Here is a 19517-nt window from a genome sequence, read left to right on the forward strand (position 1 = left end):
TATTGCATCCTCCCTTAAAAAAAAACAGGCAAGGTACAGAATAAGGTCAGTGAAGGGAGACAAAGGGGTCTCCCAGAGATGGCAAAGGGTAATTTATTGACGGATGAGATAGACGTTACTACAGAAAAATATTAAATGGATTCTTTTCCCCTGTCTTTGGAAGGGAAGAAATGTGGGAAGGGTTAGGAAGGACAGATGCCAGAAATAGAGACAAATTTCCCAGGAGATGAAGAAGAAATCCTGAAGGAAATTAGGATCACAGCACAGAAAAAAAAAAAAAAATCAGAGCATTTAAAAAGCTATGAAATTCTGTCCTAGAATCCTGTATGGAAACAACAAAAAAGGGCAGCGGGGAAGGAACCCCACCACTGTTGGCGGCCTCACTTCAAAGGCGCGCCGTGAGAGAAGGAAGTGCTGGTAAAACAGCTCCTGATTAAAAGCCAGTGTTTGAAAAGGGCTGCCGGGAAATTACAGAGCTGTGCATGCCCCCGACGTCAGCAGCGAGGAAGACTTTGGGAGCACTAATCAAAGGGAGGCTGAGGGAGCATATGGAGCATGGAGATTTTATTAAGGGCAGGGCTGAGACAGAGTTCATATAATGGAAGCAGCCGAGATCAGGAGCTGGGAGGAAAGGAAAGGCTAGGTCTTCTGGTGCAATAAACTGGCATAGTACTGTCAACTTTGACAGCGTATCAGTTCTCGCTGCAAGGAAAGAACCTGAGTGAGAGCCTTAAATAGTGGATGTTATGAACACAGTTTCCCTGGCCTACAGAACTTTCCCCAAAATAATTGCACAGAGGAGGGCAGGAAAAGCCAGTGTACCAGTGCCCTCTGGTTGGGGTTCTGTAACTCCACGTTACCCCCAGCCAAGTATATGTTCCTAGAGCTTGTAATATTAGAAGGGTTCATGATTTTCACCTGTCAGGACCAGGCTGACAACAGAGGAGTCACCAAGGAAAATCTGCACAAAGATAAAAGCAGCAGAACAAAAGAAATTTGAAGGAGAACAGATTTAATTTACATTCACAAGCAGGAACAAATTTAAGCCAAACAGTATTTTATTCTCTCCTTCGTGCAAAGAACGTGGTTTCCACAGTGTGTAACTCAGTCCATATGACAGAATAAGGCAATAGGAAGACTCTTAGTGTGTCCATTGTAATGTGCCACATGCAATATCTTTCTAATCTAAGCCTGCCATAATTCTTGGCAAGACCTTTCCCTCAGAGCAGGTTCCTCTGCCCAGTAGCTAATCTCACCCAAACCCACACTAGCCCTCCCATTCCAGCCAGCACACTGATCTTATAAGATGGTCTCTTACCGTGGGCAGGTGCAAGTCCAGCAGAAGCACAGGGCATCGCATTGCCCCATGTTGACAGTTGCCTGCTTTCCAAACTGAGAGTCAGGTTAAAAAGCCACAGAATTAATAATAAACACAGATTTTAAAAGATCCAGATGGGGAGCATTCATCCCATCCCTGTAACTGCCATGCTCATGGCTGAAGGGAATAATAGCCAGGCTACACTGGATTTGAAGCTTTGATACTCCAGAGGCATTTGCTACCTTTTGAGGCTTGGGAGAGGGAGTAGGAGAAAGCAAAAAAGAAGCCGTGGTTCTGCTGGGTTTTGCTGTTAAATGCCAAGGAAGTGCTAAATGCTACAGCAGGCTTGTACTTCCAGTGGGTGATTTAGCCCAGCTCCCCGCTGGCTGGGAGGCTGCCGCGTGCTCGAGTGCAATCTGCCACACCAAGCCAGAACCAATCTGATTGTTTCTGAATCATTTCTCACACAGAAAAACATAAGTAAAGCTGCCAGTTTTGCCAGGAATGTACATCCCATCCATGTGATGGCCTGTATTTATATTTGAAGCCACCTGTACCATCAGTGTGACCCAAATCCAAAAGATGATGAAAGCCCTAAAAATTCAGCGCAGCATATTTTAGGGACAGTTTGCAATTACACTGGATTATAATGGATAAACATGAAACTGCAGTGAAGAATTTCTCCCCAGCCTGTGCTGACAGACCTGAAGTTGCCTTCAGTTCTTACACCAACCTTATCCACAGACAAGACAGAGACCATAAGCAGCAGGTGACAAAAATCAGAGAGTGGCCTTTTTCAACTCAGTACCTCAATGTTCAGAAGGCAATGCTTCAACTCGCTGAGAGAACCTGAATCTAGGTCCAAGGAAGTGTCAGGCTCTTTTCCTGTGCTGTTGATTATTCTGTTAAAGAGTCTCAAATCAACTATTTCCTTTGGAATTGATTATTTGAGTATTCTTTGGGCCAGAAAGGCACAGCACACCTTTGCAGGTGAGCAGCCAAGAGCCACGACTCCGGAGGGAAAAAGCCTGCACCGATGAACACTTAACTCTTTCACATTGCACCCTCTCTGGAAAAAGGCCTGAAAGGTATGTCTGCCCCTCACAGGCAAACGCCTTAATCACCAGTTTAGAGAGTCGTGCTTGTGCTCTCTGGAGGCCACTGAGTGTTTAATTGTGCCACAGATGGCTGAGTGATTGCTCATGGAGAACGACTTTGTTAGCAAGATGAATTTAGCCCTATATTTTGAAATTTTCCACAGACTTCTGCTGCTGCAGAATCCATGTATGATGCCGGGCTCAGTTTCTGGGTCTCAAATACATGGACAGATGCAAATTCTTTCTCCCAGCCTGGGGCTGTTTCATTTGTTTAACTTGCAAGTCTTTTAGGGTGAGAACATCTAGAATTGTGCTGCAAGCAGGACACACTGCAGTGGGTCCTGGTGCTGAGCAAAGCCTCTGGATATTAATGGAGTAACAGTAAACAACTATATCCTTATTATCACTGAGCCCAAAAGGATGCTGAGAACTAATAGGTCATGAAGGGGAAATATTTGAAAATGTGGAGTAAGCATGGATATAAGGTGAAAAAGGTTCTCACCACAAAGGGCAGGAAAAGCACAGCATCTCCCTGCCTCTCCCTGCTCTTCCGTAGCTCTGTGACAGGCAGAGGTAGCCATGCTGCTTGTGAAGAAGGTTTGTGGTCTTAAAAGTAAGCTACACCCCCAGTTTAAAATGCCAGTTCTTTGTGTGGCACGGGAAGTGTAACAATTCTTGGGGAAAGGGGGAAAATTGAGTTGAAGGTAAATTTGTCTTCTTGTTTCCCCATGTATAAAGTGGAGGTTATGCTCCCTATTAGCTTCAGCAAGCAACACTGAAATTCTCTGCCATCTTCAGATAGAACATGCCTATTTTTGAAATTCAACGTTTGTACTTTTTCCTTAATTGGACAAATTTCTTTTAAAACATGGAACTGACTTGTCAGAAAGATTTCTGATGGTCTCTGCCTTTTTCTTAGTGCTTTTGCAGTGAATAGCTATGATTTTTTTTTTTTTTTTTGCAAAATACAGACTATTTCACTGAAAATTTCGAGGAGAAAAATCGTTTCTACTTAGCAGGAGCATTAAAGCCCTTGAATTGGGCCACATTCTGCTGCCAATGCAGTATCGGGGACACTTGGAAAATATTTTGAACAGCAGGGAGGAACAGTGATTACCACCTAGGTCTCTCAATGGTGTGAATATTATGGGCTATTTTCCCTTTGACTGTTTATGGCCTATTTACAGTATAATCACACCAAATCAGGTTATAACATGACTTTCTTTTTTAATTTCAGTGAAAATAGAGTTCAACATCACTTTTTTTATTTACTGTAGCTCCCCCTAAAAGCTCAGGAATTTTCAGGCACTAAGCAAGTATGATCTGTTCTCCAAGGCATTCATAACTGAGGGAGTGACAAGGAGAAAGGTGACTAGGAAGGTAATAGGCAAGTTATTTGCATTTTCTACACACTTGCAATAGCTATATTGTTGTAAACATGGCCAAAAAATGGAATTATAAAGTGGACTTAATTGTGGACAGAAGAGAGATTTGCCACAGAGATGAGGTATTATTTTAGTGTGTAACCATCATCAGACAAAGCTGTAGACACATGTACCAGGTCAGTTCAGTGAAATAATATTCTTTTCACTCCATACATATGAGGCAGTGGCACTGTGTAATTGCATTAGAAGAAAACAGTTGTTATAGAATCACAGAATGGTTTGAGTTGAAAAGGACCATAAACATCATCTGGTTTCAAACCCCCCGCCATGGAAAAGGACACCTTCCACGAGACCAGGTTGCTCAGAGCCCCATCCAGCCTGAACTTGAACACTTCCAGTGACAGGGAATCCACAACCTCTCTGCGCAATCTGTTCCAGGGCCTCACCACCCTCACAGAATTCCTTCCTAATACCTAAAGTAAATCTACCCTCTTCCATTTTAAAATGCCTCTTCCATTTTAAAATGGTTACCCCAACTTCTATCACTGATAAATAATAACTTGTTTGTTTGTTTGTTTGTCTGAGACCCTGGCCTTTCTGTGACTGTTCACTCAACTCCTGCTTAGGTTTTGGCTAACCCAGCTCGTACTGAGGCCTGATGTGTGCTGGAAGCAGTGTCATAAGGTCAGAGCTAGAGCACCAGGTAGGCAGGACAGGCAACCAGGAAGAGCTAAAGGGCCTTTATGCAGCCATGGTCACCTGCAAAGTGCTACCTCCTGCAGCTGTCACCTTTTGTCTGGCAGTTCCTTGTAAAACTGAGATACCCAAACAGACTGTGACATTTTATTGGTGCCACAAGTGGGATCTCCCCAGGACATGCTCTGCTGGCAACCACAAGGTGCTTTGCCACACCTGCTGAAGCAGCTGGTTTGATGTGAGTGTAAAGATACTGTCTCTGTGTGTCTGTTTGTCTGTGCCACGAGAAACCAGACACTGAGTGGCAACAACTGGGAGAAGAATTTGAGAAAGAGGAATGGCAAAATCCCAAGCAGGATTTGTCCTGCCGTCAAGAGCCACTGCACAGATGCTGATTATATTTGGTAGGAGTTTGCTAGATGGCAGTTTTCTTGTAAGTTAAAGAAGGGAGAAGGGGAAGGTGCTCTGTGCTGGCTACTAGGCAGTTGTCAGAGGGCAGCAGAGGATGTGACTGATGAGTTGAAAGGGGAAAATGTACACTTGAAAAAGGAAAACAATAAAAGGAAAATGGAAAGAATACCTGGGAAGCGTAAGCAGTTAGAAATGCAAAATAGACCACCTGAGTCCAACTTCAGCCCCAGACAATTGCTGAAGCTGAGGAGTGCAGGAGGAGGCTGTTGGAAGCTCCTGCAGTAGACCCAGTTAAAGACTATTGTGCCACGTGCAATGCTGATTGGGAGAGGGACGTCTGGAAACAAGCAGATCTGCATCCCCTCCCCTCAAAGCCAGGTGATGATGATTCCCTGCCCCCTGCTCTCAGCACCACTAACCAAGACTGAACACAGCACTCCCACAGGGGTGCAAAACTCACCTCCCTCCACAGGAACTACGGGAGGGTTTACTGCCCGCAGGTTAGGAGGTCTGAGGGAGAGATGTCAAGCTAAACCAGGGAAAACACCTGTGAATGGGCTACCATGGATCTGGATAGTCAGACCCAATGAGCTTCACCTTGCCCCAGCTGAGGCCTGATCATTGGCATTAGACCCAGGAATACTGTTGGATACCATGGGGCCAAATATTACCAGTCCCTCATGGACTTGCACTTTGTGCACTGCCCATGTCAGGAAAAACGTGTGGCCCCAGGCCTTGGCAGCCAGTCTACAGAGTGCCCTGCTGAAATCTGTGATTTCAACTGAATTAGAAGGACCAGCACACCTTGCTCCAGGGGCTGGACAACCCCTTCCAGCAGAACTGCAATCCTGGGAGATGATTTGGGACTCTGTACACTTCTGACACATAATAATGGGAGTTGAGGTGGTATGGAAATCTTTCGTGTTAGCCACTAAGACAGGCTTAAATGGTATTAGTTTCCAAGAGGTCCTTCAGTGTAGGCTAGCAGATTTACCACTGTACATCCCAGAGGATAAAAACCAAGGGAGAACCTCAGCTAAAGTAAATGTAGAAGAGAAAAAGGGTTAAGTTGAGAAACACCATCAGTTACTACTGAGCATAAAAGACAATGGAAAATGTGTTTAGAGAAGCAGCTGTCTTTGAGCTGGCAACTTCCCTTTTGTGGCAGCTGGACAGGTTTTCCTCATTTACTTCTCATGACAACCCTCTGGGACCTGTGTTTGGAGATGGGATGACACCGTATGATTTGAAAGGATAATAACTAGAGAGTCAGAGCATGCAAGGGCTGTGGGCTCAGGGATATACCCAAACTATCAGTACTAAACCTAGACTATGGATATGCAGGAAACCAGGGTGGGGTGCTACTCCCACTGCTGAGGATCCTGGTCACAGTTAATGATCCATTCCTACTTTAGAACATTCCTCATTGACACAGGAGCCCAGATATTGATGGGAGGTAAGGACACTTACAAAGGGCAGCAAGCAGTTTGTCTCTATTGCAGGAGTTAATGGGAAACCCACTAACCGCCCACTGGTCAGGGCTAAACTAATTCTGTCTGAGGGACAGGCAATCCACCTGACCTTACTTTTAAGTGCCCTTATATTGGGTATGGATATATTGAAGGGTCAGTCGTGGGGAAAATGGGATATAGGGACACCACCCTTTCTGCCCCAGAGTTTACCTCCTACAAAAACATCTCTTACTGCTAATCTGTTGCAAACAGCTGCTCCTTTACCCCATAGCAAGATAGTTAATATTCCACAATACCCATTACCTTCTGGAGCTATTTGTCCTGTTACTGAATTGATAAAGGAGCTGGAAGAACAGCGAATCATTGTCACGTCTCATTTCCCCTACAATTCTCCTTTATGGCCAGTTAAAAAATCTAATGGCAAGTGGCAACTAAAAGGAGATTACAGAGCCTTGAACACTGCCACTGAGCTGCTCACTGCAGCTGTTCTCAGTATAAATGATACAGTCATTTCTCTTAATGAACAATCTCCTGTGCTTGGCCAACACCAGCAGGATGCTCTGAACACCTCTGTGTGTTATCCGGGAGATCGGGTGAGATTTCAGCACCCATCACTTGGAAGACTCTAGATCACTTTGTCACACTTTTGAGGGAAAGGAACATGGGAAACTGTGGATACTGTGGGAATGAAATTAATGATTACTGAGACCTGGATATGATCCAACACCTAGCTCTTCTTTCCCTCTCCCTAGGAATTGCTGAGCTCCTGGAAAATAAAAGCTGCTGTTCAACCTGCATATTACTGGAAGTATCCATCTAGAAAGTACACTAAGAATTCCCTGGAACTTTGTTAATGCTTTCTGTGGTAAAGTCACCAGAGAGAATGCTGACGACGTCTAAAAAGTCTAACTGTGTCGGACAATTCTAACCCTCACCTTGGGGCATCTGGCACTCTGCCACACAAATGCTGATATGCCCTATCCAATGACCAAACCAACCCACAAAAGCTGTAACCTCCACAAACACTTTTGGATACGCTCTGTGCTCGACTTGGGAGTATGAGCAGCCATTGCTGTAAGACCTGGACAGGGACTTAGACAGGAATATCTGACTTTGGGTTCCTAAACCCTTTTTGGGCAGTAGAAAAACAGCCTGACTTTCATCAGTGTGCAGTGTCTTAGTAGGCCCAAATTATGCCAATACCTTTTCAGAAATGAGTAGTGAACTTCCATGGAAGAAAAAGCTCCCTCAGTAGATAATAGAATAGTTTTCTCAGGACTACTCTCATACTTCTACAGCTTTAAAAAAACCCCAAAACATAAGAGGAAGTATTGATGAACAGGAGTTTCAACCAAGAGTTGACTTTCCTAGTGTGCTCCAGGCTGAAATCTCTGAAAAGCAAAAATGCTCACTTGCAAGCTATCTCCACAGCCCAGATCAGCAGGCAGCAATTAGTTTCCCAGGCATTCACTCTTCTTTCCATCTTCCTGATGGATATTTCATCTGAGTTTATGCTCTCCTCCCTCACCTTCTCTTTGGCCTCTCTGCCTCTCTTTCCAATAAGGCTGTGATCTGTCACAGATTCTCAATGGACAAGACCTATACATCCCATCACTGTCACAGGCAGTTACATGAGACAGGCCAGGATGAAAAGCGGTTTGGAAGGGAGAGAAGCCATCATGCTCCAGGGCATAGAGTTGAACTCTAACCAAGGAGAGAGATGAAGGAGGGCTTTGGGCCAGAAGGGGAGAAAATTTTACTCAGGGCAGGTTATTCCATAATTACCCACTTAAACTTCTTTTATACCTTCTGAGATGCATCTGGTTCTGGCCAACATCAGAGACAGAAGGGGTGGATCACCGGTCTGATCCAGGAGGGGAATGAATTTCTTCATTCTTTCTGCCAGTGTGCTGAGTTTATAACATTTTCTGAAACCACAATGAAATCCCTTTCCAAGCATGACCCTTGCTCTGCCAGTGATAGCCAAAACTCCTTCCCCTAGCCCCGTCCTTCACACTTCCACAGGCAATACAGAGAGAAACCAGTACAAAGCCAGGTCAAGATGATAAGAACAAAGCCTTGAAGGCTGCTTTTAGATACGAGCTTTACTTCGACAGAGGAGGAAATTTTCAAAGGGGTGAACTCTTTCTGTCTCTCTCTCAGGCAGGAGTCTCCTGGGAGAAGAAGAAAACAGCTTTCATTTTAGCGAGTCATGATATTTATGGCCCTTTTATGGGTTTTGTTTGAAAATATAAAAGTAGATGGACTTAAATCTGTTTCAAAAGAAAGGAGATGGGAAGGGGAGAGACAGAGCGTATGAAGGGCACGTGGGTCTGAATCATCTGCCCACGTTCAAAAGAAAATCAAACACCTCCTTTGTTTTAATATGGACCTCTTCTGCTGGTCATGAGGATAATGTCTGACCTCTTCTTGCATAGACCCTTTTATCCCTAATGACGGACAAATTTTTTATGTACACTTCCACCAAGAACACTCACCCTGGGGTGAAACATGACAACTATTAAATTATGCAACTGCAGCACCATGCAACAGTTCAGGTGTGATTGCTCCCAGGAAGCAAACTTTCAGATCACGTCTCCTGCAGAACTGAAAGCTTTATACCGTATTCCTGAGGGGCAACTGTCAGCTTCTGCTTGCTCATATACCAGTCTCATGTGGGCTTTTATCCATCCTATTTGTGGTGTCTGTTCAGCAACTGAGGTTGCACCCTTTTGAGGGCCTCCTGTTTTTCATATGTGGAATCTCCTCTGACCCTTTGCCTCTAGGCAATACTTTTGATCCAATTCACAGACTACGGAGTACATGCCTTGCAAAATTATTGAGGGAGGGAAGTTTAAGTTGAAGAACTGGGGTTTGCATTTAGTTTTGAATGTCGTTAGGCCTGTGGTCATTTTACGTGCTTTAGGAATGAACCTTCATAGGTTATGACAGCTGCTGAGATATTTCTGTGAGCAAAATGTACAAAGCTCCCCATTAATTGGCAGTTTCATAAAGGCTATTGCAGTTTCATAAAGCTCTCCTCTCCAGCAAGGAGGGAGAAATGTTCTGCCAAACTAATGGATGGCTTTCGACTGGATCCAAGTTCAGTATGGAGTCACTGCAAAGATCAAATTGCTGGGATGGTCCATGATGATGGAACAGTCACACAATGGTTCATGCCAGCTGGTGTGCATTGCATCCTTCTTTAATCTGGTGCCCTGCAGTAATCATATGGGGAGGTCACAAATAGGTAAATCGCTAAAATTAGGCACGTTTGTGGCAGGACATGACCTGGAGCTGTACAGATTTCTAGCCAGCTGCAAAAAGTTCTTGCCACCATTTTTGTGTATCACTCAGAAGTCCAAAAATACCCTTAAGACATTAGGCTGCAGGTTGATGCTGTTGGTGGCTGGGTGATGCTATAAAAATGACCAGCTCCTTTAAATGTTTCTGTCTTCTAATTAGTATCGCCTGTGCCTTCATTCAGTTTTATGCCCACACAAATGCCCTTCTGACTGAAGTCATCCTTCCTTTCGTGGTTACTTGTGCAGAGTCCTTGGTAAGTTTGAATCAGTTTTAAGATTTATTGATCTGGCCTTGTCCATTCTGTGGTGTGTTCTTTGATTTAATTTAATGACCATAAGGCATTCAGGCATGTTGGCATGAAGGGTGCACTGGAAAAAATAAGAGATTGATTGATTGATTGATTATGTAGAGACATTGTTCTCTTCTTAGTTAAAAATGAAGCTAGTTTTCCATTACACTCGTGTCTTCCAGGGAATACATATCTTAATTAAAAGAAAACCAGTCTGCCTGCAGGTATGAATCAGATATGGAAGCTCTTGTGTAAGGATTAAATTTGTCTGTTTTAAAGATACATGCAAATAAAAATGAAATGAAATCCAGAGGGGAAGGTTCAAAGCACAGACAGGATGTCCCTTCTCCTGCTCTCTAAGACAGTTTTCACATCGCCACACCTGGATAGTCCTGGGAAGGACTGAACTCATTTTGTTGCCTGCTTTTATAAGTCACAAGCAATGTTTTTCCTTTATGTCTGTTTGTGTGTGTGTGTCTGTGTGTGCACCCTGTGGCAAGGGAACAGCAGTCACAGGAAAACACCAAGCTCAGAAGCCACTGAGAGGTTGTAACAGGGGATAGATAGATAGATAGATAGATAGATAGATAGATAGATAGATAGATACATAGATACATAGATACATACATACATACATACATACATACATAGATGCATAGATACATAGATGAAAGCAACATGAAATCAGCTCCTGAATATGTTTAAATGTAACAAATAACAAAAAAAAGGTAAGATTCTTCAATGCTTTCATGTCCAAAAAATTTCTGTTCCTAGGCATAGCCAAAATGACAAGGGTGTTCATTCAAGCAGATTCTGCTGGTATTGGCAATACACAATCTAATTACGTGTACTTTGAACCTTTCTCAATTTTTTACATGAAGAACAACGTAACAAATATTATTGGCATTTAAACTACTACTCCTGGGCAAATAAGTCAGCACCTTGCAGAGATGACTGGGGCAATTCACCCACCACTTAGAACTACGCTCCCACCTCTCCAGAGAACTGTTTATTTGTTACACATAGTTCCTATTTTGGAAGTTTTCTTCACAATTAGAACAGAGAGAGATTTGACCCACTTTCATTTTTCTAAATGACAAGAGAAATTCCAGAGAATAGGTAGGTAGCACTCAGAGAGATTTTGCTGGAGTACAAGAGCATGCTGTGTGTGTTTCCAGGCCCCTCAACTATATTAATCACATGCTTTCAGTATCTCAGTCTATAAATTTAGGGAGGTCATGATATTGTGTTTTCACATTACAATGTCTATGTTGAACGTACCCCAGTTAAACTGTTTAAAGAAGGGCAGGCAATGCAACAAAAGCACCCCCAAATAAAACTTTTTGTCTCATCAATCACCTGGCTCTCCACCACAGCTAATGCAGAACCATTTCTCAAGGAGCTGTAAAGGAAGGAAATTGTGCTAGACTCCTTTTCAAACTACCCCGTCTAAGCTGGTGCTGCATGCAATAAATCACATTGCCCTGGAATTCCTGGATGGGGGACATGGGCCACAGCCCCACACCTATCAGTATTAGGACACAGAATGCAGTTGTTACTCGAGGAATAATGTATTTCTGGCAGATTTCCGCTTCCTTCCAAACTTGCTCCTGCCACACTGAAGTCCCAGTCCAGCACAGATGTCATTTTATCATCTGTGTCCCACTAATGTCTCTCACCCTTTCCATTTCTCCCAGTCCTCTTCACATTTCTCACAGACCTGTAATTTCTTTAAATCTCCATTCTTCCCACAGAGGTTGCCCCATAACCTTTCCCCAGATTTTTATACATCTAAACAAATTAATATTTTGCGTTAGCCTCTCTGGCTTACATACATATCTCCCTGACTCTGTCCAGTGTAGGTCCCCTTCTTAATTTGCCTGTTGTCTTCAGATCTCTTTTTGAACATTTACCTCCGTGCTTTCCAGCTTTCTTATTTCTTGCTTTCTTACTTCTTGCTTCAAGCAGACCAGCATCAAATGGGTTTCTCTCTCATCTATCCCTCCTTAACTTCTTTACTTTCCCACATACTCTGAATTTCTACACCTTTCAAAGGACATTAAGGAAACAGAGTCGTGGAAATAAGAGGACGGCTGTGGGAAAACGCAGAAGCACTTAATGAGACTGAGCACTAAGATGGCAGATGAAATTCAGGGCTCATAAATGTAAGGCATTACATGCAAGAAAACCTAACATAAAAAATTATGATCTCAGAGCTGACCATTGCCATATTTATTATATACACAAGATTTTGTGTATATAATAAATAGTTCTATGAAAACATCACTCTGGTGCTCAGCAACTGCCCAAGAAATGTGCAAACCGTTAGAAGTTAATAGGAAAGGAACAGAGAACAGAAAAAAGACAGTCATTATGCCCTAGGATAAATCCCTCCCACACCTGCACCCTGGATACTGCGTGACGATTTGGTCCCTCATCTCAAGCACGACAAAGAAGAAATGGCCAGGATAATTAGAGACATGGAGCAGCCCCTACATGAGGAATGAGTAACTCTGGCTGAAAACCAGAGAGCTAAGGATGGGATATAATGACAGAGGGAGGTGAAGTCTCATGGCACATGAGATACTATACTGTAGAGCATATATATCTATACACAGATACTATATTGTAGAGTAACTTGTGGGACTTCTTGCCACAGGAGATTATAGAGGACAGTGGGTACAAGGCTATTATGGCTATAACTCAAAAATTACTAGGCACCTCCATACAAGGAAAACCTATTAAGGGCTATTAAAAACAAGAATATCACACCTGGCTCAGGAAGTCCTTGAGTTGCAAATTATTGGAAGCTAGAAGATCGTGCTGAGGAAATATCACTTATATCACTGCTCTTATATTCTTCTCTAGGTATTCGCTGTTGTTCTCTGTCAGAGACAGGATATTGAGCCAGGTGGACCTCTGGTCTGACCCCATACAACCTTTCTGATGTTCCTGTGTTTATATTCTTAACTGACCGTATGGATGCTCTTTGCACTTTCACCTTCCACTATACAATGCTAAAAAACACCTTCCTTCCTATAGCAGCAAATTGAGTCTGAGCAAAAATATCAGTCCCAGTGCATCTTTGCTGAAAAATCCCTCCTAGATAAATTTGGGTGCTTATTTACTCTTTTAATCCAGTGTCAGACTGGTGTCATTGCTGAAAAACCATTCACTCTGCAGCTCCGGTCACCTGAAACAATCTGTGCAGACCTCTCCCCTTTCTGCAATTCCTTATCTCCTTCTAAATTCTCATCTTAAAACCTGACTTTCTAGCCTGCCTTCAACCTCTCCATTTCTGTCTCTCCTGGTTATTGGTCTTATGACTGAATGCTTTAATATTTTCACCATGCAAGGTCTTTATGTCACTGTTTCATGTAATTTATACCTGTGAGCTGAAGCCTTTCCCATCTTGCTTTCAAGCACTGGCCATATACTGCATGGAGTCCAAAATGATCCCCACCCCCTTATTGCTTTGGGGGTTTGGCTTTATTAACAAGGATATAAGCAATAAGAAAATAAAGTTCAGCTATTTCTAAGGCTTCTCCCTCATGACTGCTCAGCCAGCATCTTAGATGGCCTCTCCCCAGCAAACCATTTTTATCTCCCTTTTACACAAGTGAACTAATAAGCCACCTACCTCAATGAGTCAGCAGAACCCACTTAACCCTTTCTCACAAGGGTCAAAACTCGCTATCAGGACAGTTTGGCTCAGACTTGTTATAGAACAGTATTCTGCCCCTCGGTCTTGAATAATTTATTTGTGCAGCAGACCTAGATTAGTGTTTAAATCAAAATGCTGCCCAAACAAAGGCCGTGCTGTACAGTGCAAAATGAAACCAATTACTATATCATCTACTACTCGTCTTTTACAGTGCGAGATGCCCCCTACAGTCCTGCAGAGGACAGGCTTGTCTGCTGGGAACAGCCAGGCACAGGGAGAGGGAGAGGGATTTTTCAGAGGGAATCAGCCTTTGATAAAAAAGTAAATTCAGTGCCAGAAGGTATTGCACACTTCCACTTTGATCCATCGAAATTTAAGACCTTTTCTAGACTGAAATGAAAGCAAGCTCCAAATATGTCTATGCAGAGCTGTTTTCCACAGAGCAACTTTACCAGGGATGAAGAGGAAAATGCCTGTCTTAATACAAATTGCAGAAATTTAATATAAAATCTCAGAATGTGGATCAAGGCCAGGAATTCCACTACTTTAAAAAATAACAACTCACAGAGGTCTGCAGAAACAAGGGATGCATTGTATTATATATTATATTGTAGTAGAAGCGCATTATAAACCTCAGAGCATCTCTGCACGCCTGAAACATTAACAAGACCATGCCTCTTATGCACTTCAAAATGTAATCTGAGTTTACTAAAAAAAAAAAAAAAAAGGACCAAAAATGCAATCCACACAACTAAAATATGTTCTTTCTCTTATTTTTCTACAACTGTTACTGTTCAATCACCTGATTTTGAGGCTCCATTTACCTGACAATAAGTAGCTATCATTTACCCCAGTCCTGGCTGTCAGAAAGAATCATCTTTATCTTCAGAGAAGCAGGGATAATGTCTAATCAGTGAGTTATATTTGAGAGAGATGATTCTAAGTTTAGGAAAATTGCCAGCTGCATTTTGTTATCAGTAACCATTATTTAGATAGCTTTGCTGATGTGCGTAGCATCACACAGACAGGGACAAAGAGCAGGCCCTTGCCCTGTGGAGCTTGCTGTCTGTATTACACAATTAAAATAGGGAGAGGGACTAGCATAATAGTAATAGTGAGCTCTAAGCATCACAGTGGGAGGGAGAGGAGATTACAAGAAAAAGAAAAACTTCCTGTGAGAGAGCACTACTGCATCATCCCTCCATTGTTGTTTTATATTCAGCTCTGCCAGAGGGCTTTGTTGTTTCAAAATACAGTCTGTACAGAGGAGGGAACAGATAATTCCAGAGTCAAAGTCAGTAGAAACTGGCCGATGTGTTTACAAGAGAGAGGTGGAGGATGTTGACTGGTGACAGAGAGTTGGGTGCTTTGGTGCGTCGAAAATACGTTGTCACACAAGCCACACAGGGGATGTTGTGGCAGGTCTGGTGGATCACACAAGCTCACCAGGCTCTGCAGGGCATGGAAGGACCTGAGGTCCTAACCTGGTGCACTCAGTTAAGATGGAGACTGTGCTTCCTTCTCTCCCTCTGAAAAGCACACCCTGTGGCTCAGGAGACACGTTAACTGAACATGTCAACCAAACCTACCATCTCTTAAATTGAGCCTCCAGCTGCCACCCTCACAGACACACACTTGGTGCAACGTGCCTTATACCCACGCTCCAGTTATACACAATTTTATTACGAGGTCAGTTTGTGTACCACTCTTCTGTTTTAAGGCAATCATGTTGAAAATTAATACATGACAATCTGACTATGAACACAAAAGCACGGACTTAGCTGAACTGCATACATAAACCAAAGTGAAATCAATACTGAGAAACCCAGCCTAACCTAACACTAATCCTAGTCCTAACCTCATCTCTTTTACTATGTCAAAACATGATTTTTAGATGGCTGTTAATATTACTGCATTTGTTCTTTGTTGACCCAAAGTTATTAGCGGGAACCAACCATAATGGAACAGAGATGATTCCATCTAATAGAAAACAGAAAAAATGATACCACAGGAATACATTCATTACTGCATTAAACTTCTAAAAAAGGAGGCATCTTCTTTTTCCTAGTATTTTACTTTGCTTCTGCTACTTAGCATAGTAAAATAGAACATGTATTTCCCCAAACTGTCTTATTTCTGTAGACATTCGTAAGGCTGGTGAAGAAAATGGAGCCTACTTGGTAATATCTTCTCAGTGGTATAAAGTAAAACTGATTAAGAGACAAACATTCTTCAAGTTCCTAGAAAAGGCTGTTGGCTTCTTCCACTTATGATCAAAAAGATCCTAGAAAAAAATATGTCCAGTTTTTAACACTAGGAAATTGAAATAACCAAAATGGGATGTGATTGGTCTTTTGACTTGAGGTGCCACCGTTACTTGCTTTTACTGCTGAAACATTGTCTGGTTCCTAATGGCTTCTAACACTGTGTTCCTCCCTACATTGATCATTTAATTCTAGCATCTTCTTTCTGACAAGCCACAAACACTTGCAGAACTTGACCTCATCCCTTTATCGCTTTTGATTAAGAAGAGAACTACCTGCAGGAAATGCCCTACAAACCACAAAGGATTATCAAAAATATAATGATGAGTGAGTGATTCAGGGACTCTGGCTCTGCTTGTGTTCCTGTAGTCTGATCTTGGTCACTCTTCCCTTCTCCGCTGGAGCTTTGCTGTAGTTTCTTCTAGTCGGCTTCTCCATGCAGCAATAATGGCATCATCATCCATCTCTTCTTCCTCCTCTTTACGTGTGCTTCGCCTGTACTGAGAGTACTGTCTAGATGCAAACCTTTCTTCACTTTGCTCCACTTTTGCCTCCTTCTTTCCGTCCTCTTCAGACTTTGAAAAGCTCTGGGTGAACTTTCTCTTTGCTCCAAATTCTGACACGTCTGACCTGGACTCCTCTTCACATGCCTCCACATGATGGGATCTGACTCGGCTCTGTGTAGATGGTTCAGGGGATTCAGAGTCAAATGGCGGCTTAGGTGATGGGCTGAAAACATGCAGCTCTGGGCTGTTTTCTCTGGAACTTGTCTCACTGACCCTCGACCTTGTGAACTTATACATCTTTTTGTCCTCTTTTGCAGAAGCAGAGGAAAATCTTGATGTGGTTCTCAGTGAATCTCCTTTTGACTCGTAGGAAGAACAGCTGTCTAGCTCTTCTCTTTGGGATCTGGAGAATCTGTAACTGGATGTCTCAGAATCCACCTGTCTAACTTTGGATGATCTGCTATATTTCTCTCTAGCTTTCTCAGTTTGTTCATAGTAAGGTGGTGGTTCTCTCTCTGCTTTCAGACCATTGAGCCACTTGGTAATATCAGTCTCTGTTTCTGACTCTTGTGCACCTGAGTTTGCAGGTTGACTGGACAGATCGAAGACTGTATCAGTTCTGTCAAAATCTGCTTGCAAGGTGCGGCCATGGCTGTTTCTTGTACTCTCTCTGTCATCTTCTCTTTCATTTTCCTCTCCTTTCGTCACCTTTTTCTTAAATAAAGTGCTGCGTTTATTGTCTCTGATCACTTTTTCAATTTGATAATCTGACATTTTTTCTCTCATTTCCATTTGCATCTCCTTCTCCTTCCTCCTGAGTTTCTTGAGGTCAACATCATCAGCAAAGAGGCTGTAGAGTGGCTTGCTTGTCTGTGTTGTCTTCATGTTTGAAGCAGTCTCTTCTGTCCTTTCACTCACGGAGGTATTGCAGGACAGGACAGACTGAGACTCAGCTCGGCGCAGCTCCTGCTGGTGCAGCTGAGAGGCAACCAGAGATGAGCCGCTCTGAGCACTGAGCAGAGAAACCTTATCATCATCTCCTCGCCTGCCCGGGTCTCCTGACAGGAAGGCCATCGCAGACGACGGACGGGACAGCATCATGATCTCATTTTGCTTCTGAGCAATGGTTTCACTGACCACGTTAGCGATCCAGTTCTGAATGCTTGCCATGGATATGGTGTCACCTGGACCAACTGGGAGATTGGGAAGGGGTACACTTGGCATCTGAGGCTGCATTGCTCCTGTGCTGCTCCTGGTCCGTGATAAAGACGAATGATTTGTCTGCATGCTCAGGGCAGAAGCTGCATCATTGGCACCATCTGCAGAAGGCGCCGAGGGCCAGAAAGCTGACAGGGGGATACTCCCACTCACTGTGCTGTCTGTCTCCCAGCTGCACATGGACTGGCTTTCCTCCAAAATTTTCTTTGAACGTTCAAGGAGCTCTACACGCCTCTGCTTCTTTTTAGCTGAAGCAGAATCCTCAGTTTTGGCAAATTCCACAAACTCCTCCTTGCTGATTTCACTGCCCACCTTCTTCTGGCGCTTCATTTTCCAAGCCTGGTAGGCAGTCAGGTCAATATCCGACAAACTCTTCCCTTCTGCTCCCTCCCCACCTGCCTGGTTGCCATCTTCTGCTGGAGATGGTGCAGCTGATGATGATGGTTCTAAATCCTTCTTGTGAAAGCCAAACTGGATCCTCTTGACCTTCCACCTTTCTAGAGGAGTCAACTTGTCTTTGTTCTTTTGGCAGAAATTGTAGAAGGAGCTACTGTCTGAAAGCACGCTCTCCTCATCCACATCCCTCTCCTTTCTTCCCATTTCCCCACAGTTTTTATTCTTAGAATGGTACCTCTGAGCAGCTTCTTTCTCTATCTCCAGGAGCCTCTGATTCCACATGTCCCAGGTGCTCTCAGAAGACACAGAACCTGTGCGACTCCTCCTCATCTTGCTAAAGCTGCTGGCTTCCAGCTGCTTTTTCAGGGTTCGAATCTCAAAACTGCTCACACTCTCAACATCACTGAATTCACCTGGTGGGTAAGGTCTTCCTCCCAGGCTGGAATCACCATCCTCCTCCCTGGCTGCACCCTCCATTTGATACTTCTCATTTCTGCGCTGCCAGTCATGGATCCTCTGTTCCACATCCTCATCAGATTGTTCCTCTTCCTGATCCAGATGCTTTGGAGATGCTCTTCTTTCATGGTTAACTCCCGATTCCTTTGCAGATAGGCCTTGTTTCTTCCTCCATTCCTCATACAACTGTTCCTCTTCCTCCTCACTGATCAGGGTGGAGTGTTTGGAAACCCAGCTGGTTTTTGATACTGATGAAGAGCTCATAAAACTACCCAGCATGCTGCTCGTGTCCTCCTCTTCTACTATGATGGAGTGGGCTTGGGCTCCCACGACGCTTTCTGCTTCCCCAGCTCCAGACAAACGGGAAGAAGTCCCTGCACGGGCAACGGGACTTTGACTAGGAGTCACTTCTTCGTCTCCAGAATGCTCCAGCTCCCGTTCTTCCAGCAGCTGCTCGTTGAGCTCCCGTAGCTGTTTCAGAAAGCCATCGTTGGGGTAAATGGCTCGTTTCTTCCTCAGAGTCATCAGAGCCTCCAAAACAGTCATGTGGTGGTAGATCATCAGGTAGGCAGCCACCAGCACAGCGGAGCGACTGATGCCCATTTCACTGCTGACCAGGACTCTGCCTACAGATGTTGGACAGGAAAGTGATTAGCTATTTCCAATCACAGGTTTGTCATGCATATGCTCTGATATGTAGCACAAAGGCATTCTCTGAACGGTGTTAAAAATTAGACAGATTATATGTTTTAGTGACTGAAACCAATACTAAATTTTTGATAGCTTTACCTTAATAAAATGTGAATAAAAAGCACATTGGTTTCAAAAGCTGTGGGCAGGCACATCTCAAAACAAGCTAAATAATATTTGTATTTTTGCCCCCACACTTCACTTACTCAAATAGTCAAAACTTGTAACATGTACTAGAACTTGTAACAGGTATTAGAAAGACAAACAGTACAGTATTCTTGACTTGCTGCCTGACATAGGGTCAGACATTAAAGCCTTCCATGCTTGTTTCTCAATATGTAAAAAGGGA

The 19517-nt window shown here is 43.4% G+C and overlaps 1 protein-coding gene across 3 annotated transcripts in view; it reads right to left on the bottom strand.

Annotated features, from left to right (window-relative positions):
- The window catches only part of STYXL2 (serine/threonine/tyrosine interacting like 2), a 33303-nt gene that overhangs the window by 3623 nt on the left and 10163 nt on the right, over positions 1-19517 (bottom strand). For 2 of the 3 annotated variants that reach the window (XM_050331727.1, XM_050331726.1), the window contains exon 6: positions 1012-19104. In XM_050331727.1, coding sequence (XP_050187684.1) covers positions 16283-19104 — 2822 coding nt within the window. In that variant the 3' untranslated portion in view covers positions 1012-16282. Of the gene's footprint in view, positions 1-1011; positions 19105-19517 lie in introns of those variants that run through there. The other variant, XR_007630833.1, reaches the window with a different exon arrangement.

This window comes from Myiozetetes cayanensis, unplaced genomic scaffold (assembly GCF_022539395.1).
Source record: "Myiozetetes cayanensis isolate MyiCay16 unplaced genomic scaffold, myiCay2020 scf5-8, whole genome shotgun sequence".
In the NCBI taxonomy this organism is placed as follows: domain Eukaryota; kingdom Metazoa; phylum Chordata; class Aves; order Passeriformes; family Tyrannidae; genus Myiozetetes; species Myiozetetes cayanensis.